A 26,786-nucleotide genomic window follows, 5' to 3' on the forward strand; every position below is an offset into this window, starting at 1 on the left:
TCATGAATCCTCCTATTGAGAACAGACCCGGACATTTCATTTTCTGAAAAACCCACTGGGGAACCTTTTTTTTCTGTGTCAGATTTACCAGACTTACAGTTCCTGAAGAAGTTCTTCTCTACAGGAGAACACAGGAAGACGGGGGCAGGAGAGGTTTCCTCCTGGGACCTCCACCCCTAAATACTCAGGATCACCAGGGCTGCAAGTGGTGGCATTTCTCCATATTTAAATAGTGTTGCAATGCTGTAGGAGTAGCGTAAAACATCATTCCCAGGGGTCAGTCCTGGGGCCATCCCTGCTTACTGTCTTTACTGATGATCTGGCTGAGGGGATTGAGTGCACTCTCAGTAAGTTTGCAGATGACACCAAGCTGAGGGGGATATGATGATCTGTCTGAGAGGCAGATCTGTACTCAGCAGTTGTGAGGCCCCACCTTGAGAAATGTATACAGTTTGGGGCCCTTCACTGCAAGACATCGAGACCCTGGAGTGTGTCCAGAGAAGGGAGGCAAAGCTGTGAGGACTCTGGAGCACAAGTCTTATGGGGAGTGGCTGAGGGAACTGGCATTGTTCAGTCTGGAGAAGAGGAGGCTCAGGGGAGACCTTATTGCTCTCTACAACACCCTGAAGGGAGCTGGTGGTGAGGTGGGGATTGGCCTCTTCTCCCATATAGCAGTGATAGGACAAGAAAGAATGGCCTCATGTTGCATCAGGAGAGGTTCATGTTGGATATTAGGACAAATTCCTTCTCAGAGAGAGTGGTGAGTCATTGGCACAGGCTGCCCAGGGAGGAAGTGCATCACCATCCCTGGAGGTGTTTAAGAAAGGTGGAGATGTTGCCATGGTGATTGGGCATGGTGGGGATGGATTGACGGTTGGACAAGATGATCTTAGAGGTCTTTTCCAACTGTAATGATTGAATGATTCCATGATCGTCCAAGGAAAGTTAGCATGGGTTTGTCCCCTTTTATGAGGTTCTTTACACAAGAATAGCATGTGAAAACAAAGTCTAAGTCTAAAATTAGTTGATTAAAGCACCGGTAGCCCAGTCATAACACTGATTTAAACTGGTCGCTTGTGCTGGAGCATATGTTATGTAAATTGCAAATTAATTGAATGTGTGAAGGCTGCACAGTCCTTGTGGATCATTTCTCAACATTTAACTAATCTGTTATGTTAGAAACTCAGTCAATTACAGCTGGTTTTTGCAGATAACCGCTGATCCTTACAGGATAGACTTCAAGCATGGACACATGAACATACACACATACAAAATCTCTCAGAGGATATTTCAGACACAATAGTTAAAAAAAAACGAATGATAAAAAATATTTTTTTTCTCAAAAGCATATATTTTTTAATTTTATTTGTTTTTAAATGACTTAAATTCATCCATCAGTTTCTTTTAGCAGTCAACTGAGGACAAATATTTTTAGCGAAGCTGAATTTGGATTTGAGGACATGCAAACTGTAGGTTAATTGAAATCACAGAAATAACTGAGCTTAATTACTAAATGACAAAACATTCCCTCCCAGTGTGAGGATGTGCATGCAGAGAAAGCATTCGATGAAAAAATATCTTTGCACAGAGAGTGCTGTAATTCTGCAGCCCTGGGTACATCGTTCTGTGAGAGTGAAGCAAACTGAGGAGGAAGCAAAAGTTTTTAGGCATTAGATGTTTGAGAAATTGAAGCTTTCTATTGAAAATTAATTAATAGCCATTTTTCTATTTAATAATCTTTTCCAGTGACAATGTAATGATAAACTACACTTCTGCTTAAAAGTACTACAGGAGATAGGCACTACATGAATGTGCAGGGGTGAAACAAACTTGTGTTTCCTGTTAGTCATAAATACTGGATTGATGCTTTTGATTTTCCAAATAGGAGCCACTCAGGAGTATCTGCAGGCAGAATCTGAACACACAGAATAGTCTGTATGACTTCTTGCGTTGTGCACCTGTGCACATGAAAGGCACCCACGGAGTCCCTTATATTACTATAAGAGAAAAATATGTGAAGTTAGTGGAATTCAGAGTCAGAAAAAATTATTTCCAAAAATTCATGGTCTTCACAACTATTTACCATCTTTTATGCTGGGGGTGGTGAGGCACTGGCACAGGCTGCCCAGGGGGATGGTTGATGCCCTGTCTCTGGAGGCATCCAAGGTCAGTCTGTATGGGGCTCTGAGCACCTGATAGAGTTGTAGGTGTCCCTGTTCATTGCAGGGGAGTTGGACTTGATGGCCTTTAAGAGTTCCTTCCAACTCAAACAATTCTACGATTCTATGAACTATAGAAGAGAGATTTTGAATTCTTCTACCTTACTTTCAAGCAAAGAAACAAAGAAACAAGCCACAAACCAACCAACAAAAGACATTTTCTTAATGAAGTAATAGACATTCTTCTAGCACACTAAGTATGATATTTAAAAATTGTTATTATATTACTGTGGGTAATGTTCCTGTATCGATTTTTGCTGATTTAATTGATTAAGGAGAAAAACCCTCTTCACTGATTTATTTAAGGGTTCAGATCCTTGGAAAATCTCAGGATCTTCTTAGACACTTTCAGCTGAAGATCCTTGAGTTGATGTGCAGTGCTTCCATGCCCTCCCACATGAAGCAAGATTTTCTTGGATACTGAAGTTTTGTAAAGCATTTTTGAGATAATAAGAGAATGCATCATCCTGAAAAGTGCTTTTTATCTGTCACAACTCCTTCATTTTCTCTCCTTTCCCAATAGTTTAATGAAGCACTACTGTATGAACAACAGCAGGTCACTCAATTTGCCGAGTTCTGACATTTTCCACAAAACCATACCAGATGTAGATTTTAAATGTCTTCCTGCTCAGCCTAATGAAGCATTCCTCCCATAGGAATAGGGAAGAGAATTCAAACTAGTTTATGATCGAACTTGATGACTTTGTGAGTGACATTAAATGATAAATTTGTCCCATAATTGCAAGCAGCCCGGATGTCCCACTGGCTCCCCTGTCCCCAGTCTGTGAAGAAAAAAATAGCATCAGGAAAAAAGTGAAACTTCCTCTATTGACTTGGGAAAGTTTTGTTGCGGTTCACCACCTGCATCCCATTATCACTTTGGGATCAACTTGCGTTTACACTTATGGTACCACTGCAATTACAGTGGCTAGCTGACAAAGGAATTGGGCCCTCAGCAACTTGCTTACTGCTGTCACCAAATGTTACTGTAGAGCAATACTGTTAGCAGCTGCTTTCCTCCACATGAGACATTTGCCATTTTGCTCTAATTTGTACTGTTTACTCCTGTAATGGGAGCAATTACAGTATTTCATTAGCAGCATTCCTTAACAATGAACTCCTCAAGGAGCAGAACATTTACAAGCAGGCCTAGCATCTAACACTAAAAAGCATTATTTGTTGTTCAGTTATATCTTCCTCCCATAGGGATTGAAGAAAATGGCCTAGCCATGACTGAACATTAATACAAAACATTAGGAACAAGAGAATAAGTCTTTAAATAAATGCAAACTTATGTTTTTTTTAAGCACATGTCACTCACTTAAGCAAATGCAATTGGAACTTCTAATTAATTTTATTCCAGAAAAGTATCCAAAGACATGCTGTGGAAGCACTATGGGCTTATATTAAAATACACCCTTTTAGTGTCTGCACTGTTGGATCTCAACATGGTTTAGTTCTACATAGGAATATTTAAGCTATTTTCTCTCTGCTTAGAAATGTCTTCCATATTCTGTAGCCAGTAATGCACCGGGATAAAAAATACATAATGGGATTTGTATTGTTTATTAAATGGTAAGCCAGACATGCCTTACAAGCCTGACAGTGTCTATAACTTCTCTGTGAGGTGTGAGTTGGCATAATTACATCTAGTTGCTGAATGGAAACTAATTCCAAGATCAAGGACTAAAAATGTTGCTTATTTTTCACATGCTTAAAATAAACTGGATGGGTAGGACAAGGGGGAATAGTTTTAACTAAAAGAGGGGAAATAATTCACTCACCGCCCTCTGAGTGAATTATTTCTTCCTAACTTCAATTAGAAGTGGCACAGCTGCCCAGAGAGCTGTGGTGCCCCATCCCTTGGTCTTGTTCAACATCTTCATCAATGACCTTGATGAGGGGATAGTGGCCACCCTCAGCAAGTTTGCTGATGATACGAAGTTGGGAGGATTGGCTGACACACCTGAAGGCTGTGCTGCCATTCAGCGAGACCTGGACAGGCTGGAGAGCTGGGCAGTAAGGAACCAGATGAGGTTTAACAAAAGCAAGTGTAGAGTCTTGCACCTAGGGAGGAATAATTGCATGCACCGGTACAGGTTGGGGGATGACCTGATGGTGAGGAGCTCTGCAGAGAGGGACCTGGGTGTCCTGGTGGACGACAGGTTGGCCATGAGCCAGCAGTGTGCCCTTGTGGCCAAAAAGGCCAATGGCATTCTGGGGTGCATTAAAAAGAGCGTGGCCAGCAGGTCGAGGGAGGTGATCCTCCCCCTCTACTCTGCCCTGGTAAGGCCTCATCTGGAGTACTGTGTCCAGTTCTGGGCTCCTCAGTACAAAAGAGACAGGGATCTCTTGGAAAGAGTCCAGCGGAGAGCCACAAAGATGGTGAAGGGCCTGGAGCATCTCCCCTATGAGGAAAGGCTAATTGAACTGGGTCTGTTTAGCCTTGAGAAGAGAAGACTGAGAGGGGACCTGATCCAGGTCTATAAATATCTAAGGTGTGGGGGGCAAAGTGGCGAGGCCAGACTGTTTTCAGCAGTGTGTGGAGGCAGGACAAGGGGAAATGGCCAGAAGCTGGAGCATAGGAAGTTCCGCACCAATGTGCGCAAGAACTTCTTTACGGCGAGGGTGACAGAGCACTGGAACAGGCTGCCCAGGAAGGTTGTGGAGTCTCCTTCTCTGGAGATATTCAAGATCCACCTGGACGCCTACTTGTGCGACCTGGTGTAGGGAACCTGCTTTGGCAGGGGGTTGGACTCGATCTCTGGAGGTCCCTTCCAACCTCTACGATTCTGTGTGATTCTGTGTGATTCTGCGATTCTGTGAAATAAAACATTTTAAAAGGAATGCAGATAGTTAATGCTGTGTCTTGTCTACTGATCAACCCTCTCTTCTTGCTCTGACTGATCTGAGTTTGAGATGGAGAAGCTGAGGATATGGAAGTGTACAGTTACTAGATGAAGATGTTCTTTGCAGAACATCTGCTTACCTGAAACAGGCTTTCTCAGAAAGAAAAGCACCAAGAAGGACATACGTATAGTTCTTCGCACACTGCTTATCAATCCTATGTCTGGCACAGCATCACCGCAGGCACTGTGTTAGCAAACAGCACACATAAGAGCTCTGTTTTGATACAAAGTCCTGTCTATTATGGATAAAGCATAAATCTCCATAACCTAGCAGAAGTTGTTGGTTCAACTTTACACAGACTTCAATAATTAGTCTGCAGCAGAAATCTGAAGGGCATTTCATGGCTTTTCCATCTCACTGGCTTGATTACACACCTTGTGCTTTAACTAATGATATGTCTATGTCTTAAGCTTACCTAAACTTCATCTCTGAGCTTGGTTTCTGGTTGTGAAGAGACTGAGCTGGTACTCAGGAATGGAGTTTCTTGCATATTGCTAAACATGAAAAATAGCTGATGAAACAGCAGCTTATGATGCTGAGTTCACACAAAAATCAGTTCTGGGAGTCACACTTCTGTAAGGAAAATATTTTACTACATTGTCCAAACTCCTGATCACCTGTAAATGCACACAATCTCTGGTTCTAGAGGTTTTTCAGATTTCCACTCCTCTTTCTTGTTTGATCATCTCTCGTTTTAACACTTAACAGTGGTAATTTTTTTGCATGTTTATTCAAGGTGGAGCCTAAAAAAGATGCAAGTTATGTTTCCCAAACTCTCCTAAGTAGATGAACCTATCTTGCTATTTATGCCAGAGAAAAAGTAGTCTCCCAGATCTGCAACACCAATGGTTCCAAAGAATACAACATGAATTAATCAGGATGCAATCAAGACAGAGTCAAAGGACAGACTGCCTTTATATACTTAAGAGGGATCAAAAAATCATCGGAGCTAATCGCTTAGAGGTAGAATCATAGAATATTTGAGTTGGAAGGAACTTTTAAAAGTTATCTATTCCAACCCCCCTGCAATGAACAGAGATACCTATAGCTCAGATCCCTGTCCAACCTGACCTGGAGTGTCTCCAGGGATGGGACACCCACCACCTCTCTGGGCAATCTGTTCCAGTGCCTCATCACCCTTATTGTAATAAATGTTTTCCTTGTATCCAGTCTAAATATCCCCTCTTGGTTTGAAACATTTCCCCTTGTGCTATCACAGCAGATCCTGTTAAAGGGTCTGTCCCCTTCTTTCTCATAGCCCCCTTTTAGATACTGAAAGATTGCTCTCAGGTCTCCCCAGACCCTTCTCCAGGCTGAACAGTCCCAGCTCTCTCAGCCTGAAACAGTGATGTATTTCCTCCTTCTCAGTGCAAAGAGCATTGCCTATCCATATTTACACTATGGTACACAACAGCACTAAACTGTTACCATCCCTAGAAAGTCTTCTACCATTTAGGCTTCAACACATAATGGGTTGTCTGGTTTGGACAGAAACTCAATGGGTTTGATGTGAAAATGAGCTTGGTAGCTGTGTGCTATCCTTCTGTAGACATCACACTAATGACTCTGATTTGCTGAAAACTGCAAGGATCTGTGGTATTTTCAAATGAATCTCAACACAAAACTACTGCTAGAGATAAAGAGACAGCTGAGGCTTAGCTGCCAATAATGCTTCACGGAACCAATCACACCATAGCCACCATTGTAGCACGGTGTCCAGAGGAATGCAGTTCCTAGAAGCATCGATAGTTCCAGTGCAGGAAGGAAAGTGCATCACTTTCCTTCCTGCATTTTTAACATGATATTGAAGGTTTTTCCAAACACCATCTTTTACTGAGACCTAGCTCTGGCATTTTACCGCTGCAGAGGAAATCAGATTCATGAATCTCAGTGCTCTAAGGACATTTTGTTTGGGGACTCTGCCTGAAGAACCATTTATTAAACAAATCTGGTTGGCATTTATTATAGCAGCATGTTATTTTCCCAAACTTGCTTGATTATACTTCTGCCTTGGATCAGTTATGGTAATATTTATTCCAACGGGGTCTCATTAGTTGCAAAGCAGGAAATTATTGCTAAATTAACTGTCTCAAAATATTAGTTCTGTATATACTTATCCATGGAGCTATTTTTAAAAATTCTTGGGTTCAAGTAAGTATAAACTTTTTCATGAATTAAATGATGATCCCATTTTAGTTCCTCAGTGTTTTGGGTCTGCCATTATTTAGGACCTGACAGTACACTTGATGAAGTTGCAGTTCCATTATCCCGGATGGACTGTTTAGATCAGGCTGCTGATGGTGAAATTATCAGAGATAACATTATGTGCAAAGGAGAACAAACATTGCAAAGAGACTAGAGGTTAATTTTACCTGTTTGCAAAGCTGTCGCTTCGTCTTCAAAGCAGAAATAGATCAAGCAAGATTTGCAGAATAAAAAAAGATAATGGTGGATTTTGGAATAAAATTTAACTTGGTAACTTCTTATGAAGTTTTAGAAATTTTAATATAGCATTTTCAGCTCTCTCCTTTCAATCCTTCTCAGGCCATGTTTACCTCAATAATACCTAGTGCCTGGAAGGCATGTAGTTGGAGGACTCTACAAATTTCAAATGTTTTTTGTGTTCATTCGCAATCACCCATGATTAGTTCTTTACACACCTATGATACACTAATCACTCCTGCAATTGTCTAGGCAATAGGCCTTTTTTTTCCTATGTATGATCATTATGAAGTATGTAGCTTTTCTTATTTGAATTGTTTCCTGTAGAATGATGAGGTCAAATGTTAGACATATTCTCAGAGATATTATTTATCACTGAATCATAGAATGGTTTGGGTTGGAGGGGAGCCCACCCAGCCCCAACCCCTGCCATGGGCTGGTTGCTCCCCCACAGCCCAGGCTACCCAGGGCCCATCCAACCTGGCCTTGAGCACCTCCAGGGATGGGGCTCTATGGGCAGCTGTGCCAGGGCCTCATCACACTCTAAGTAAAAAATTTCTTCCTAACTTCTAACTTAAATGCTCTCTCTTTTACCTTAAAGTCATTCCCCCTTGTCTTATTGCAATGAGAACACGTAAAAAGTCAGTCTCCCTCCTGCCTGTAAACTCTCTTCAAGTACTGGAAGGCTGTGAGGAAGACTCCACAGAGCTTCCTCTTCTCCAAACTGTCCCTCAACCTTTCTTCATAGAAGAGGTGCTCCAGCCCTTTGATCATCTTTGTGACCCTCCTTTGGAAGTAAATTAACTGAACTGAACTAAACTGTTAGCCTTATAAAGGAAATACTTCCCCAAACCACTACTCAGTAAAGATCCAGAACACTCTTCCTTACTGGAGAGTACACACTGGCAAGAAATTTCTTGTCCTTTGCATAAGAAATAGCAATAAAAATAAGACATTAAATCTAAATTCAAATTTTACTACACATTTACCTACTCAGGAGAGAGGAAGATATTTACATGCAATGGCTCCAAATCTCGGTAGGACTTCTGGACTCTGCAGGCTGCTTGTTTCAAAAAAAAAATCTAGATTTCTGAAACCCACAACAAAAAGAAGCTGTGTACAGAAGCTCACTAAACTCTGTATTTATGTGTGTGGGAGGTCATTATTTAAACTTTCAATCTGTCTCTTTTATTTCCCCATCGTAATGATGTAGCCAAGGGCTATGTCTTTATCACCATGTTAAGCACATTCTCTAGCACTTGGGCCAACTTTTAAACTCTTTTTTTCTCCGAAATAGAGTGACTATTTAATTGAGAATGGCCTGTGCCAAGTCCTTAATTATGCCTGGGAGTTGTTTAGGAAACTTTAAGCATGAAAATACCCCAGGCACTACCCTAAGAAATAAATAGTATAAATGATAATTTGTTAGCCTCTAAGACTGTGCACTAGCACAGTTTAATTTAGTGTTACTGCTTATTGCAGTACATGCTGATAATACAAAGTACTTCAGATGAAGCAATGCAGGCCATGCTTAGATGACAAATATAATTCAGAGATTCACTGAGATAAAGACAAAGGGAGCTATTTCCTACTTAAGAACTAGAAATATTGAAATAGATATTTATTAGTTATCCATGTTAATATTAGTTCTGTCTGCTATACTTCTTGAGGGTGAATGATGACCATTCACAAATGGCCAATAAAAGTCACAAAATCATAGAATCACCAAGGTTGGAAAAGACCTACAAGATCATCCAATCCAACCATCCACCCATCACCAATAGTTCTCACTAAACCATGTCCCTCAACACAAAATCCAAACGTTCCTTGAACACCTCCAGGGTCGGTGACTCCACCACCTCCCTGGGCAGCCCATTCCAGTGCCTGACCACTCTTTCAGAAAAGTAGTATTTCCTAACGTCCAGCCTGAATCTCCCCTGGTGCAGCTTGAAGCCATTCCCTCTGGTCCTATCACCAGTTACACGAGAGAAGAGGCCGACCCCCAGCTCACTACAAGCTCCCTTCATGTAGTTACAGAGAGCAATAAGGTCTCCCCTGAGCCTGCTCTTCTCCACACTGAACAATCCCAGCTCCCTCAGCCGCTCCTCATAAGGCCTGTGCTCCAGTCCCCTCACCAGTTTTGTCGCCCTTTGAACACATTCCAGGGCCTGAATGTCTTTCTTGCAGTGAGGGGCCCAAAACTGGACACAGTACTCGAAGTGTGGCCTCACCAGAGCTGAGTACAGGGGGACAATCACTTCCCTGTTCCTGCTGGCAACACTGTTTCTGATGCAAGCCAGGATGCCATTGCCTTCTTGGCTACCTGTGCACACTGCTGGCTCATGTTCAGCTGAGCATCAATCAATACCACCAGGTCCATTTCCTCTACACAGTCTTCCAGCCACTCTGAGCCAAGCCTGTAATGTTGCCTGGGGTTGCTGCGGCCAAAGTGCAGGACCCGGCATTTGGCCTTGTTGAACCTCATCCCATTGGCTTCAGCCCAGCTATCCAGTCTGCTCAGATCCCTCTGTAGGGCCTCGCTACCCCCAGGCAGATTGACACTTCCAGCCAACTTGGTGTCATCTGCAAACTTACTGAGGGTGCACTCAATGCCCTCATCCAGGTCATCAATAAAGATATTGAAAAGGACAGGCCCCAGCACTGACCCCTGGGGAACACCACTCTTGACTGGCCGCCAGCTGGATTTAGCTCCATTGACCACCACTCTCTGGGCCTGGCCCTCCAGCCAGTTCCTTATGCAGCCAAGAGCATACCAGTCCAAGCCACGGACTGCCAGCTTCTGCAGGAAAATACTATGGGAGACAGTGTCAAAGGCTTTGCTGAAGTCTAGGTAGACTACATCAACAGCCCTTCCCTTGTCCACCAGATGGGTTACTAGATCATAGAAGGAGATCAGGTTGGTCAAGCAGGACCTGCCTTTGTGAACCCATGCTGATTAGGCCTGATTCCCCGGTCATCCCGCACTTGCTGCATGATCTCCCTCAAGACAGTCTGCTCCATAAGCTTCCCTGGCACCAAGGTCAGGCTAACAGGCCTGTAGTTCCCCGGATCCTCCTTACAACCCTTCTTGTAGATGGAAGTCAAATTGGCAGGCCTCCAGTCTTTTGGAACCTCACCAGTCAACAAGGAGCGCTGACAGATGATGGAAAGCAGCTCAGCTATCACCTCCGCCAGTTCCCTCAGCACTCTCGGGTGAATCTCATCCGGCCCCATGGACTTGTGACAGTCTAATTGGAGTAGTAGGTCTCTGACTGTGTCCTTCTGACTCATGGGGGGTTTTGTCTGCTCCCCAGTCGAGACTACCAGGTCAGAGAGTGGAGTACCCTGAGGATAACTGGTCTGACCTTTAAAGACAGACATACAGAAGGCATACAGAACCTTTGCCTTTTCCTTATCCTCAGTGGTCACATTCCCAGCCTCATCCTGTAAAGAATGGAGATTCTCCTTAGTCCTCCTCTTACTGTTGAAATATCTGTAAAAGAGTTTCTTGCTCCTTTTTACCCCATCAGCCAGGTTGAGTTCAAACTGCCTTTTGCCTCTCTAATTTTCTCTCTGCACATCTTAACAACTTTTCTGTACTCTTTCTGAGTTGCCCGTCCTTTCTTCCACAGGAGGTAGATTCTCTTTTTCTCCTGGAGCCTTGAGAATAGCTCCCTATTCATCCACATCGGTCTTCTTCTCTGCTGGCTCATTCTGTGGCTCAGAGGGACAGCCTGCTCCTTTCTTCTTGAAGAGCGACCAGCTATCTTGGACCCCTTTACTTTCTAAGACTGAATCCCAGGGGATTCCCCCTACTAGTCTTCTGAACAATTCAAAATCTGCCCTCCAAAAGTCCAAGGTAGGAGTTTTGCTGCTCCCTCTCCTGGCTCCACCAAGAATCGAGAACTCTACCATTTCATGGTCACTCTGATCAAGACAGCCCCTGACCTCCACATCTCCCAACAGACCTTCTCTGTGTGTGAACAGCAGGTCTAGCGGGGCAGCTCCTCTTGTAGGCTCTCTCAGCAGCTCCATCAGAAAGTTATGCTCCATACACTATAGAAACCTCCTAGAGTGCTTCTGTGCTGTGTTGTATTCCCAGCATATGCCGGGATAGTTGAAGTCCCCCCATGAGGACAAGGGCTGGTGAACGCACAGCTTCTGCCAGGTGCTCATAAAACACATCATCTGTCTCCTCATCCTGGTTTGATGCTCTGTAACAGATGCCACCAGGATATGTGCCTTGTCAGCCCTTCCCCTGATCTTTACCCATAGGGATTCAACCTTATCCTTCCCAGCCACAAGCTCAGTAAATCAAAGCACTCTCTAATACAGAGAGCCACACTGCCACCCGTTCTTCCTTGCCCATCCTTCCTGAAGAGTTTGTAGCCATCCATTGCAGCATTCCAGTTGTGGGGGAAAATGTAACTGTGAGCAGTCAGCAAAGAGTTTATCATATTCCTTGATAGACCCTATCAATGTGAAACCTTGGGAGTCTGGAGTGTAAGACAGAGAACAAATGGTAGCTGTTTGTGTCTAAGAGTAAACAGGAGGTTCTTTCTGTATGCATTGTAAATCTTATCACACCTAAGAAACCTTTCATCCTTTATCACTGTGTTTTGGGAGAAGCTAGGGCAATTAACTGATTAGAGGGACAGGAATTCCTGGCTTGTAAATGAATGGTATATAAGATGTATGCTGAACACAATAAAGCAGAACTATTCGGAGAACTATTCAGAGAACTATTCTGATGCTACAAGAAACTGTGAGAGTTCTCTAACTCGACTGAGCACCGACACCAATCATGGGAGTGGTCCTACCATACTTCTGTAATGGCAACCAGGTCATAGTTAGCCTGCCGTATGACTTCCAACTCTTCTTGTTTGTTGTCCATGCTGTGTGCACTGGTGTAGATGCACTTCAGCTGAGCCCCTCACCTCGTCCCTAATCCCATTACCGCTCCCCCAGGCTCATCTCTAGCAGGCCTGGCTTTATCCCCTTCCCCCTTCATATCTAGTTTAAAGCCCTCAACTGGATATGAAAGGGGAATTCACATTTATTTAGGCTGTTACCCAAAAGGGTGAGCACTCAAGTGAGCTCTGATAGGCATAACCCATCCCCATGAGCATGCAAATGTGACAAGGAGCTGGGTTCAGCCATACACACTCTTCCCACAGTGTCCTTGCTGTGGGTGCAGTGATGTGAGCAGGGCTGCGCTTTGTGGCCAGATGCTACAGCCACATTCCTTTCCTTGGGAGCCAGATTCTAACTATCAGTCGGAGGAAAGGATATCAAGCTATGTGCTCCAGGGATTTTATTGTAGGTCTTACAAACCCTTAGTTTTTCTCTTATAGTCACTCTTCTTGAGTGAACTTTCCACAAAAGACTTTACCTAAGATGGAAAGCAAGCCTTCTGTTTTAACAGTGGCAGTGAGAAGTTCAAGAACATGACTTCTTGCAAAGCTTCAAAATCCTGGAACCAACAAAAGAGATCTACAGTTAGATTTATTTATTTCTATTTAAATCTTCTAGCTTTCCTGCTCCTGTGAAGATAAAGGGAAGAAACAACAGTATTTCAATTGGTTTTATTGATACATAGCAAAGTTCTGTATAAACTTCTAAGAAACTAGGCTACTATGTTAAACTGCCCACTGAAGTTATCCTTTTACTTCTAGTTGCTCACCACAAAGAATCATAGAACCATCAGATGGTTTGGGTTGAAAGGGGCTTCAGAGATCACTGAACCCCAACCCCTGCCATGGGCTGGTTGCCCCCCACCAGCTCAGGCTGCCCAGGGCCCATTCAACCTGGACTTGAGCACCTCCAGGGATGGGCAACACAGCTCTCTGAGCAGCTGTGCCAGGGCTGTAAAATCTTTCCCCCTGACAGCTAATGTAAATCTCACCTCTTTTTGTTTAAAACCATTCCCCCTTATCGTATCAGTATCTACGCCACGTAAAAAGTTGTTTTCTGTCCTGTTCATAAGTCCCTTTAAGAGCTGGAAGGCTGCATGGAGGTGTCCCCAGAGCCTTCTTTTGTCGAGGCTGAGCATGCTCACTTAGCTATAGGAAAACAATCTAATTGGCAATTCTGCTTAAAATCACTTGGCTTACAAAGTACTTAGCTGCTCAGTACATTAATATAAAAAAAACTCAGTGTCGAAAAAACGATGCATGTGAAAACGAATGTAGCCACTAGATGGGGAACAAGATCTGGTTAGAGAATCAGAGCGTAGGCCGGGATGAACTTGAGGAGATCTTATCAGCTGTGACCTGCCAGCCTTCAGCTGGTCACTGATACGTCGATAATGTATCTCACTAATGCATCTTGACACTTCTATAGGCATAGACAAGTAGGTTGTTCAATGAACTGGAAAGTTTTTTTTTCCTCTCTCTTTTTTGTTTTGTTTTGTTATGATTTGGGAATGGTGTTGATGAAATGGTGAGGGAGAGGAGTATTTTAAAACAACTGTGATAATTCCTTGCCTTTCAGTGGCTTTGCCATAAGAAATGATTGAAAGGTGGGCCCTTGTGAACCTAATGAGGTTTAACAAAGCAAAGTGCAAGATTTTGTACTTGGGTTGAGGTAATCCCAGATACGTATACGGACTGGGAGAACAACTCCTTGAGAGTAGGCCTGCAGAGAGGGACTTAGGTTGATAAAAAACTTAACATGAGCTGACAGTGTGCGCTTGCATCCTGGAAGGCCAATGGTATCCTGGGTTCCATAAGGAGAGGGCAAGGCAGGGCAAGGGAGATGACTGTCCCCTTCTACTCAACCCTGTGAGGTCCTCCCCCTGTACTGCATCCAACTCTGGGGTCCTCAAAATAGGAAAGATATGGAGATTTTGGAGGGGGTCCAGAGGAGGGCCAAGAAGATATTCCAAAGACTGGAGCACCTCCCCTACAATAATCTTTTTAAGAATTTTTTTTTCCCTTTTTAAGCGTCATATAATGGATTTTTCCTTCTTCCTCAGTCAAGATAAATACTGTGGAGACTGTGTTATCATAATACTGTAAAACACAGAAATGTCTTTGAGCAATTTGAGGATATATTTTTTAATAAAATATATCTGATTTTTTTTTTTTTTTTTTCCCAGCATTGTGTGGCTCCTTATATTTTAACTTTAGCCAAGTAACAGAAGGTGGTCCGGCTTATTGCATAAAATTAAATGTAACTTCTGATCAAAATGAAAAAAAAAAAAAAAAGAGATGTGAAAACATAATTTTAAACAAAGAATTTTAAACAAAAAGATACATTGATGTCAGTCAAAATATGTCTTAAGGTGTGATAGCCAAAAGGGCTGAATCAGCAGTGGACTAAACATGGTCACAGAAGGAATTAAGACTAAAAGATAAGTAAATTAATAAGACAAGAGGCAGATCAGGTAATAAATATTTGCTGAAGTTTTTAATATAGTGAGACAAGACAGCACTAAGTGCCATTTGACATCTTAACAAATAACTTCTCCCAAGTCCTGATGGGACCATGAAGTGCATTTGTATATGAGTGTACTTTCACAGTCCCAATTTTGGGAGCAACGGGAACAGGAGCTAAGTTACTGTTCCCTGAAGCAGAAAAAGGGAACGAAAAGATCCCTCATCGACATCTTTGTCAGCTTTGGCAGTGTCTTGGCATCAGACTGAAAAGAGTGGCTCTTTAATAAAAGACAGGCCTTGTAGGTTTGTTGCAAAGTTTGGCTACAGGCTTGTTTTTAGCACAGTATTCTTAGAAATGGTGTAATTTGTTAGCTGTGCTGCCATCAGAAAGTTCAACCAAATTTGGACCAGAGGATTAGTGACCTCAAATATAGGAAATTTCTTCCAGAAGAGAAGACAGACCAATAATACTGTCTGTGTTGTCAGTGCTTGTCTTGTGACTCATACCAGGAGGTACAGGCTAGCCAGCTCTATTGTAGCAGATGGACACAGAAACGGAGGTCAGAGTCTCCTGCATCCAACTCTACCTGTCTTTTTTTGGTAATGGCTTGCTCTATAACACCAGTCTTGGTGGTAGTCAGACCAACGACAATCACTAGGGAAAATAAGACATAGTTATTTTTACCTTGGCCTCTTCAGGCAAATTAAGATAGTATGAAAATTAAAATATTAGCAGCTGACATTTTTCAATTGCTGGATCCCACAGCACAGCAGTGGGAGGTTCTGAGGAAACACGAATGTGTTTAGGGCTGTTTACATAGGAGGGGAGAGGTCAAAGCAGAAAAGGCCAAATACATATGGGCTAAGTGATGATCCCAAACAAATCAGTCCTACAAAGTACAATAAATATAATGTTGATTTACAAGGGAGAGAGGAAAGGGTATCTTTCTTCCACGTCTACGTATATGAGGGTTTTAAATGTCCATCAGTCCTCCAAGAACACTCCTGTGTTACCATCACAGATGGTCATGTAACAGGGGTGGTGATGTCCTCCCCAGATTTCACAAGTAGTGAAGGGACACCAGCTCCTTTGGGGTATCACAGTACACCACATCCAGCTGCATATGACAAGAGGTGTTCAGTGTACTGATAAAGGAAATGCCAAGTAAGTTAAATATTCCAGAAGATGACAACTGTTAGTGTATTCTTCTGTTCTGCTAAATTTATAAGGTTTGGAATGAACAGTTTTATGCAACTGACATCCAGTAGTAAGTATTCTAGGGAGAAATAGATTTTTAGATGAACAATATTTGTAAAGATGTAGGAAGATTTATTTCTAATTAGAGTGTAGCACCAGTTCTTTGTGAATGGAAGACATGATTTCATTGCGTTTACAATGAAAACTGAAATGATGGCTGTTCACTTGTGACACTGACATTTCACAAATTGAATGAGCTGCCTAGAAAATCAAAACTGTATGAATTTTCCACTGCTCTCCTTTTCCTACTCTCCCTTCTCCACTTCCATTCATTCTGTTCTGGATACCAGTATTTCATAACTACCTTTGATGCCTTTTTGTCATTTTTTTGAGTTAACGTTTACTTCAGCATAGCTTTATTGATTCTGTGAGGTTTAACTTCATCTCACGCTATCATTAGCGTAGGAGGACACAAAAAATTGATCAGTATGACATTAACAAAGGCTTCTACGGGCACCTTCAGTTTTTGAAAATAATACCAATACATTAGTACAATCCTGGATTGAGGTTAGCACAGGGAAGTGGTTAGTTTGACTTGACAGTCACAAGAACTAAGTTAGAGTTGTAAAAGCCGTTAACAAATTTCCATGGCCTCTTTTCCCTTCCTAGAATCTGAATCAATGCTTGAACACTGATGGACAGAAGTCGCACACAAGGAAAATAAATGGTGCTATTCTCGATTTCCATGGCTAGACTGCAATAGTCCAGATGGCTTATTGCTTGCTCACAGATTTAATATATTATGCAGGCAGAAACAAGTCATCGGTCATTTTCTGAATTACCTATATTGCGTCTGGCTATAAAGACAGTGCATGTGATTGATTTTTATCTTGTTTTAATAGAAGGGCTCCTGTGGATAGAAAGACAGCTTCTAAATGCTTCCTGAAGAAGAGATGTTGACCTGAATTTCTAAAATAAGTGCCAAATGGTAGACATTTTAGTTTTCACTGAGCATTAAATAAAGCTAGGAGCAGACGAAAAAGAGCTGGATCATCAAGCTCACTGGACAAATCAGTACTATTGCAAGTCTTGCACATAAAGACCACTTACAAATTTCAGAATGATGTACTACTGATCCTAGGAAAATTCTATAGGAGTATTTACCATAGAGCTCAGCTGTCTGATGATCATGCATTTCCTAAGAGCTTTCTGGCCCCTTCTAGTATTTTTTTTTTCTCGTTTGATTGAACTGAATTAAATGGAAATGTTCTGTGTAGCTATTGTTCTGATATAACCAACATTTCCTACAGCTTTACAAAATATTTTCAGTAACAACTTTTTACTATTGGCTAGCTATGATTTATCCTGTAACTAGTTCTGCTTCTGGAAGCTCAGGGAGGCAGATAACCCTCCCCCTCATCACACTCCACTTCGAACACTACTTCAGAGGAATACAAGGGCCACAAAAGCTGCTGAAGGGAGAATTCCCACAAGATGCATGAAACAAATCCCCGCAGTGCATGAGGTGGTGTGGATTTTCAGTTTCTCTGAGCTGCAGTTCTCTGGAGGTTTTCTTAAATTAGAGCAGGCTCTGGGAGTAATGCCTCATGCCATAGGCTATGCTAGTTCCCAAATCAGATGCGAACCTGACAGCCACCCTAGGGCTCTGCTGGTGGGTCACATCTTTTTTGTGGTATCACAGCCAGCGCCTTCAAAAGAGATCTGGGCCCATGTACTGTCTAGATGTGAAAACCAGGAATAGTAGAATTCTCTTATAACAGGGAGAGAGATTTTATCTTACAACACCACAATTCTTATCCCTTATTCGGCCATTTACTTTCCGTTCTTGTGCATGTATTAAATGCCCAGAGAACATTGTATCTGGAGGTGTGGGTGGCCTGAAAGTGCAAAGGCTGCTTGTGGTAGTGGTGGGGGATTATGGAAATGGAGGGAGCCAGACTGAGCATTCTTGTCATCAGCGTTTTTTGGGAGCAGGCTTGAAGAGAACTGTCCCTTGAACAGTGCCTGGACATATTCTTGGAGAAATCTGGTTAGATATCCAGAACATGGGTGTTCCCCTGAACAGTGTAGCACAAGACACAACTGACCATATGCTGGAGACAGATGTCAAGACCTACTGGCCATGTGCAGTATTTTACCCACCTAGGTAATTTAATAAACGTTACGGTAGGTCCACACAGATGCTTAGACTAATCTGTATTATATCCGTAGAACATCCATAGGCTTCACTATTCTTCAGCTTGTAACACAGGTGAATTGAGCAGGATAATATGGAAAAGCATTATAAATCTGAGACACTATCCAAAATGATCATATTATCTTCTTTAGTGTGGCTTAGTAAGCTTGTCATGCATTACGTTTGGATTTCTTTATTTAAAATATTTGAGATTAGTGATGCATGATCTGACAAAGATTTGCCTGTATCTAAACATCTGTGGTATTATGGCAGGTGATCTGCTTATTGAAGAGATGCTGCACTTTGACTCTGAACAGTAGTGAAAGGAAGTTGACACTGGCAGCCCATTAAATTAAACAACTAAAGAAAACATTGATATTGGCAAAACTTGACTGACAAGTCCCTTATGCAGATCCATTGCAAATATAGATCTTTTATTTTCATTAAGTGACAGAAAAATATTTTACTTGTGCCTTGTGACAATGAGTCATGTTGGGAAACATCCTGCTGGCTTTCTCACATGTTTCTGATATTTGAACAGTGCTGAGGATTTCTGTTTGAAGTATGAACCACCAACAGCTCTTGTGACAGCTGCAGCATCTTCTGTAATCATATTTATTCTTCATCAAAGCTTAAAGAGAATCAACACACTCTGGGCTTTTAACATTTGGTTACTCAACAGCCAAATTTTATAGATTCTAGTGGGCATCATCTAAAATTTCTTTTTCATCACATCTGTAGCAATCAAATCTGTGAACAGAAGTTCTGGAGTTTTAAGCATAGCTGTTGAGCACAGTGTTCCCTTTAAGATTTGTTTTCTTAAGCAGTGACATTGAAAACATGCATTCTTCAGCTACATACCTCATGAACAACCTCAGGACACGCTACGTGCCACCCAGCTGAAAGCAGACCATCAAAAAAACACCTAGGGCTCCTGGTGGACATAAAGTAGAATGTGAACTAGCAATGTGTCCTCGCTGTTAAGAAGGCAAGTAGTATTCTCTGGGCAGCATTATACAAAGCATCACCACTAGCAGGTCAGGAGAAGTGACCCTTTCCCTCTATTCAGCACTGGTGAAGCCAGATCTCAAGTCTCATTTTCAGTTTTGGGCCACCAGTACAAGAGAGACCTGGACAGACCAGACAGAGTCCAACAAAAGGCTACAAAGATGATGAAGGGGCTAGAGCATCAATTCTGTGAGAAGATGCTGAAAGGGTTGGGGCTGTTCAGCCTGGAGGAGGCTTAGTGGGACTTCATCAATACAAAGAGGACAAAGCCAAGCTCAGTGCCCAGTGCCAGGACAGGAGACAATGGGAACAAACTGGAGCACAGGAGATTCTATCTGAACACCTGTCTCGCTCCAATTTATAGGAGGGACAGGAGATTCTTTGATATGTGTATACCCAGTGTGAGATTAAGAAGCAACGGTTCAAATGTTGGTCCGACCAGTTTATTATAAATCTTAATCAGGGAGATGAGGAAGGGGAGGATGGACACAATTATGAATTAGGGTGATGAGGAAGGGAAGGTGGGTGATAGAAAAGATAGGAAAGAAGCAAGAATTGTATAAAGCAGGGATAATCACCACCAGGATCCAGCAGCGGTCCCACTGCATGCCATTCCGATGGTCTGAGGCAAAAGCACAGGGGGAGAGCAGCAGCAGTGTGACTGGCCTTGGGCAGCAAGCAGGTAGCAGGAAGAAGCTGCAGAGTGAGTCTGGGAGGAAGCAGCAGGACTCAGGTAGCAGGCCCAGGAGAGTCCGTCAGCATGCAGGCATTCCGTAGTGAGAGATCAGTTGTCAGAAACCTTTTGATGGAGAGCAGCAGCAGCACAGTAGGCCTATGGCAGCAAGACGGTGCAGCAACAGAGTAGGTCCAGGAGGGAGAGGGGCAGGACGTGAGGCTTCTCATGACCCAAAAACCTCTTCTTCATGAGAAATCTGTTGCCACAAACCTAAACCTCATGGTTGTAGGTCCCCTTTTTATCCTTCTTCTTCTGCCATCGTGGCATTCCTGGGTACTTGGGTAAGAGTCATGTGCAGCACCCCCTGAGAGGGCTATCTCCCTCGAGATAAGCCCACACAAAAGACTGCTTCCATTAATCTGCGGCTTATCTCTCTCTCGTTGCCCCTGGCCTTGTCCATCTGTGTCCCTCAGACAAAGAATTTCGCAACCCTTGCCCAGGACTTGTCCATCTGTGTCCTCCAGACAAAGGATTTCTCAACCTCAGCAAGCTTTCAGGCAATGGCATAAAAGAATAATCTCTTACAACACCAGAAACCATTCTATGCTGTGCATGATGGAGCACTGGCACAGGCTGCCCAGAGAGGCTGTGGAGATCTTCTAAAGCTGCTGGGGCATGATTTTGGGCACCCTGCTTTTGCTGTCCTTGCTTGAGCAGGGGGTGGAGCAGGCAGAACCAGATGTCCATTCCCACCTCAACCATTCTCTGATTCTGTGAATCTATCAAACACAATAGAAACCAACCTCTGGAACTTCTTCCAAAAGACTCATCTTGGTGAAGAAATATAAGCTGTTCCATGCGTAGCCTGAAACTTCATAGTAGGAAGATGTAACAAAATAGTTTCTGAGCCAATACACATCAAACTAACTCCCCCCTAAAAACTTAAGTCTGCAACTTTATTACATTTTTTTAAGTAATACAACCAGTAGGATGCTGACTTTTTATGACAGTTTAGGATGTTGGTATTTTGCCAGAAAGCAAAAATAGGAATGCTTGGAAACTGGCCAATACATACCAGAAAATAGAACATAAAGAATTTATAAGAAAGGTAGCTCACAATTTTGGCTGCTGAATTGGAAGTATATATAAATGTTTTCATGTCAGTGATCAAATGAGCTATTGCTCTTTGATTCCTAGGTAAGCAATAAGCTATTTGGGATGCAATGAAATGTGGATGCAGCATTCATATTCAAGGGGATATCAAAGTGTGTTCATGTGGTTCTAAGTATATAACAGTGATATAAACCTTGGAGCAGTGCCAACCATTTGCCAATCAGACAGGATTATAGACTACAGGCAAACAGATGGCAACATAATTGAGGGCTACCAATGGCTCATTAAAGCATCATGCAAACTAATCATCTTGTAACTTAGAACCTGCATAAAATATTAAAATATGAACTGCTACACAAAGCAGAAGTCTAACTAGTCAGATGCAGGCGGAAAGGTCTTTAGTGTGTTTGTATGTCTGCACTTCTGATGCATCAGGTACAGGCACAAAAGGACATGCCTTTTTGGATGACACATAATTCAACTGTGAGACTTATTGCCTCAGGGTGCTCTGGAAAACAAATATAAAGAGCCTGAAAAATAGATTCTGCAAATAATTTGAAGAAAAGTCCCTCAAAACTTGAGAAACCTCTAAACTAAAGCTAGTTGATATCTGTGTGGAAAAAAACCAATAAAATCAACGAGTTGAATCCATGATTTCTAAGACAGGTGCTGCAAATGCTATTCAGAATATGAAGCTTAAGGTAAATATGCATTTGGTGACTGTAATATTCACAGCATAAAGTACTTTTGCATTGATGGATGGATGATTAGAAATAAACCAGATGCCTGTATTAAAGGCATTTAAATTCCCATTCTTACTAAAGAGGAACAATACAAATATAGTAAAACCATGAATATCCACCACTACATAAACTCTCCTGAATTTTCTGAACATTAATTGATCACTGCTTGCTACTCAGATATTTGGTACATCTTTGGAGCATACTAGAGAAATCTCCCTCAACATATCATAAGCCTCTTCTCTGAAGAGTGACCTCCGATGCAGTAGTGGAAAGCACTAGAAATAAATGGCTTTCCACTTGATGAGATGTGAATTAATGATGTATCATGTCCTTAAATCTTTTCAGCTTGTATGGAAGATTTACTGTGCACCAAGTCCTGAAATGCAATGTCAAAGTAGAAGGAATGAACAACCTTACTGAATACAGATTTTTAATATAAACTAATAATCTGATACACTTTTTTGTCAGGCAACAAACTTTGCTGTTACTAGAAACAGCAGAGAACATAAAATATGCATGAATATAAATAAAATTTATATACTCTAAGTAGACACTTCACACAAATACTGTATGTAGCAAAGCAATTTCTGAAATCAATAACCCGCAGTCACAGGTTGCATACTGTGAGCCCTTTTCCAGAATAAATTCAATAAGCCAATAGCTCACATGCACGGCTCTTTTTTTTTTTTTTTTTTTAATGAAACTTCATAGAACATAAAGCTGGAGATAGAAATTAGTTTCCCTAGCGGAACTTTGTAGATAATTGAATTAATTATACTTGTATCATAGAATGGCCTGGGTTAAAAAGGACCACAATGATCATCTAGTTTCAATCCCCTGCTATGTGCAGGGTCACCAACCAGCAGACCAGGCTGCCCAGAGCCACATCCAGCCTGGCCTTGAGTGCCTCCAGGGATGGGGCATCCACAACCTCCTTGGGCAACCTGTTCCAGTGTGTCACCACCCTCTGTGTGAAAAACTTCCTCCTAATATCTAACCTAAACCTTCCCTGCCTCAGTTTAAGACCATTCCCCCTTGTCCTATCACTATCCACCTTCGTAAACAGTCATAGCCTCTCCTGTTTATACACTCCCTTCAAATACTGGAATGCCACAATGAGATTTCCCTGGAGCCTTCTCTTCTCCAAGCTAAACAAGCCCAGTTCTCTCAACCTTTCTTCACAGAAGAATGTATGAAGATGACTGAAGCTTCTGGGAACCTTCTGAAGATTCTTGCATTTCTCCTGATAGGAAAATGATTAATTTTTTTTTTAATGCTTTCTCATTGCAAAGGTAGTTTTCTGTTTTAGGAAACAAACAAGTGAAAACTTTATTACTTAAATCATATCAAGCATCAGTATAGGCAGAACTTTTAAAGCTGTGATGAAAAACACTGATGGGTTACTCTGGGAGCAACCAGCACAAAGATGGGTTAAGCTGTGAGAGCCAGGTTAATGGGAGATCAGTCTCCACGTACTTAAAAGCAGCAACAGAGAAAGCCTGATTGAAGAAGGCTTTCTCAAAAACTGTTCCTTTGAAGATAAATAGCAAAACTTCAGCTGAAAATCCTTAGGAGTTTAAAACACCAAACTTTCACAGAGTCACAGAATCGCAGGGGTTGGGAAGGACCTCTGGAGATCATCCAGTCCAGTTACTTTCCCTTCGTTTCTCCTTCTGCCTCTGCCCCCTTAAAGAGCTCCATATTAAGGGCTTCATATCACAAAAACAAATATTCATGGAATTATAGAATCTTTTACTGCACAATGCTTAATCTCACAGAGAGCAAAGATTCTGTATATTACTTCACCCTGAGAGGAGGTTTAGGCTGATTATAAGGAAGCACAAGGTAAGCTGAGGCGTTTTCAGGGGCAGCCGCCCAGCAGGATAGCCGCTATTAATGACCAAAGGTCAGCACGGGCCGTGGCTGACAAGGCGTCAACGCACCCAACATGGCGGCCACCGCCAAATCAGCCCGGAGGACCAAACCCACTCCCGCGCGTCCTCTCCTTCCGGCCGCTATCTATGGTTCGCCCCCGCCAGGCGCGGCGCAGCGCATGCGTAGCAGCGGGCCGGCCGGCTCCACATTGGCGGAAGGGCGCGGAGGAGCCGGTGGGAGATGGACGCTGCCGGCGGGGAGGAGCTGGGTGAGCCGCGCCGTGCGCGCCGCTGGCGGGGGAGGCCGGCGGGCAGAGAGACGGCAGCTCGCCGCGGGGTGGGGAGTGAACGACGTGAGGAGCGGCCGGCCGACTTCTTTCCCCCTCCCCTGGAGGCGGAATGGTTCGGCCCACGGGGGATGCGCTGCAGCGTTCGGCGCGTCGTGGCGAGCGGGAGGAACCATCACACCGGGGGGAGCGCTGCGCTGCAACGCGCCGCTCCTACTCAGCGCTCCGGAGCCGCTCCGGCTCTGTGCGGACACCGGGCGGGGCTGAGGGGAGCGGGGCGAAGTCGGTGGGCTCGCGGGGGGGCAGGTGGCGGCCTCGCTTCGCAGGGACCCGGCGGGAAGCTGCCTCCGGAGCTCGGGGACGGGAGGGCAGAGGGGACCCGTCCGGGGCTGGATGGAGGGCTGCGGCTCAGGCGGAGCTGTGTGCCATCGGAAGGGTTCCTCCTGTCCCCTGCTGGTGACAAAAAGCGGGAGGCGTGTTTGGGTTTGGATTCCCGAGGCTGATCCATCGTGCAGTGAGAGGCTGCGAAGTGACTGAAGCTTCATTGCTTCAGTCAGCTGCTCGGGTTTGCAGGCATGCCAGGGATTGTCAGACCTTCAGAACGAGATTCTTCTTATTATTTATGGGATTATCTGCTTTAAAATGTCGATAAACTTGATTATCTTGATTAAACTTGAGATTTTTAAAAATTGCTGTTTGGTCCTGTTGAATACATCTTTGAGTGTATCGATTGTACCCACAGGAAGTTTGCAGATGGCACCAGGCTGGGAGTAAGTGCTGATCTGATTGAGGGTAGGAAGGCCCTACGGAGGAATATGGACAGTCTGGGTCAATGGGCTGGGGCCAACTGTGTGAGCTTCAGTGAGACCCAGTGCTGGGTCCTTCACTTCAGTCACAACGACCTCTGGCAATGCTGCAGGTTTGGGGCAGGGTGGCTGGAAAGCTGCACAGAGGGAAAGGATCTGGGGGAGCTGGTTGACGGCTGGTTGAACACAAGTCAGCAGTGTGCCCAGGTGGTCAAGAAGACAGGTGGCATCCCGGCTTGTATCAGAAACAGTGCAGCCAGCAGGAGCAGGGAGGTGATGGTCCCCCTGTACTCAGCATTGGTGAGGCTGCTCCATCAGTTTTGGGCCCCTTACTTCGAGGATGACACTGAGGCACTGGAGCATGTCCATAGAAGGGCAGCAAAGCTGTGAAGGGTCTGTAGCACAAGTCTTATGGGGAACTGGGATTGCGTAGTTTGGAGGAGAGGAGGCTCAGGGGGAGACCTTATTGCCCCGTTACAACTGCTGAAAGGAGGTTGTAGTGAGTTGGGTGTCATTCTTTTCCCAGGTAACAGCAATAGGATGAGAAGCAGAGGCCTCAAGTTGCACTAGAGGAGGTTCAGGTTGGATATTAGGACAGATTTCTTCTCAGCAAGAGTGGTGAGGTATTGGAACAGGCTGCCTGGGCAGGTGGTGCAGTCACCATCCCTGGAGATGTTTGGTAACTGTGAAGATGTGGCACTGAGAGATGTGGTGTGTGGGCATGGGGGAAGTGGGTTGTTGGTTGGGGCAGGTGAGCTTAGAGGTCTTCTCCAACCATAATGACTCTATGAGTACTTAATAGCATTTAAGTTCTTAACTGTGTGTCATCAGTTGACCGCATATTAATCATGTAGAAATGTGCACCTTGGTCTAGATATTAATCCAGTGCACTTAAGACTTCGCAAATAAATGTGCAATTGTCAGCTGGGGTAAAAGAGCTCTTCTGCAAGCACATAATAAGCTGTAAAGGTCTTTGGTTTTGTAACTCGTGTTTTGTTCTGTTGGTCTTCTGGATTTTGATGGTTTTCATACAGAAGCAAACAATTCTTCCTGCTTTCTCAGTGACATTATTGACTTCTCAACATTTATTAATAGAAAAAATTGTACCATAAAGCAGAATAAATTGACTTCTATAATACAGTCTGTAATGGAGGGAAACATGATGCAAAGTCATGTCCCTCTGCCCCAAATAATAATTGAAGTAGTCATACTACGCATAGCACACATAGCAAAGAAATCTAGAAAAATGTAATGTTAACTTTTATTCTGTAAATAATGTTACTGTATAGCAATTAAAAAAAAAAAATGGTGCTTCTTTAACACATAAGTTTTCCTTTAAAATTTTAATCTTGGAATTTTTCTTTTTTCTTTTTTTTCTTCAATTCCTCTTGCATCCAGATGGAGTTAATGGTAGTGGGAAATGAGCAGGGGTTGGCTGGTATGTGGTTGAATGGGATTTCCTCCCCCTGGAGCTAGAAAGGATTCACAAGCATTCAATTCAGGCAGTCATGCTCTGGGCACTGCTGCTCAGTAACCTCGTGCTCATGGAGAGCTCCTGTGGTGGTTGTGGGAGTACATAACAGAGCAATGTGGAAGAGCCTATGAGTTGAGCCCATGAGTCATGTGTGTTTATAGACAGTGCTGCACAGTTCACCTTCTGCAGAAAGAAGGTTCTTTATAGGCTGAAGATTAGGGTGTGGAGGAAAATACTTGTGGTTAAAGGCTTAACTGAGAGTTATATTGTGCATTGCTTACTGAACCAGTTGTGGATTCTGAAAAGAAGGGTTACTGTTTTCTCTGTGGCTAAATATTTTTTGAGAGCCCTGGTTCTGACTGCTGAAAGAACTTCTCCACGACTTCAGGATAATAAATATACATCTGTAAATTGAATGGAATTGCTGAGCAAGTGCCTCATCTTGTCACAGTGGTGGCTG

The 26,786-nt window shown here is 43.2% G+C and overlaps 1 protein-coding gene and 1 pseudogene across 2 annotated transcripts in view; both read left to right on the forward strand.

Moving 5' to 3' along the window:
* Positions 1-10,665, forward strand: part of LOC149920319 (uncharacterized) — a 53,252-nt pseudogene extending 42,587 nt beyond the window's left edge.
* Positions 10,666-23,931: 13,266 nt separating this feature from the next.
* The window catches only part of SLC36A4 (solute carrier family 36 member 4), a 108,047-nt gene continuing 105,192 nt past the window's right edge, over positions 23,932-26,786 (forward strand). For both annotated transcript variants that reach the window (XM_031616097.2, XM_090134042.1), the window contains exon 1: positions 23,932-24,028. In XM_031616097.2, coding sequence (XP_031471957.1) covers positions 24,001-24,028 — 28 coding nt within the window. In that variant the 5' untranslated portion in view covers positions 23,932-24,000. The remainder of the gene's footprint in view (positions 24,029-26,786) is intronic.

The sequence above is a fragment of the Phasianus colchicus genome, chromosome 1 (assembly GCF_987193195.1).
Source record: "Phasianus colchicus chromosome 1, bPhaCol1.hap1.1, whole genome shotgun sequence".
Classification (NCBI taxonomy): Eukaryota; Metazoa; Chordata; class Aves; order Galliformes; family Phasianidae; genus Phasianus; species Phasianus colchicus.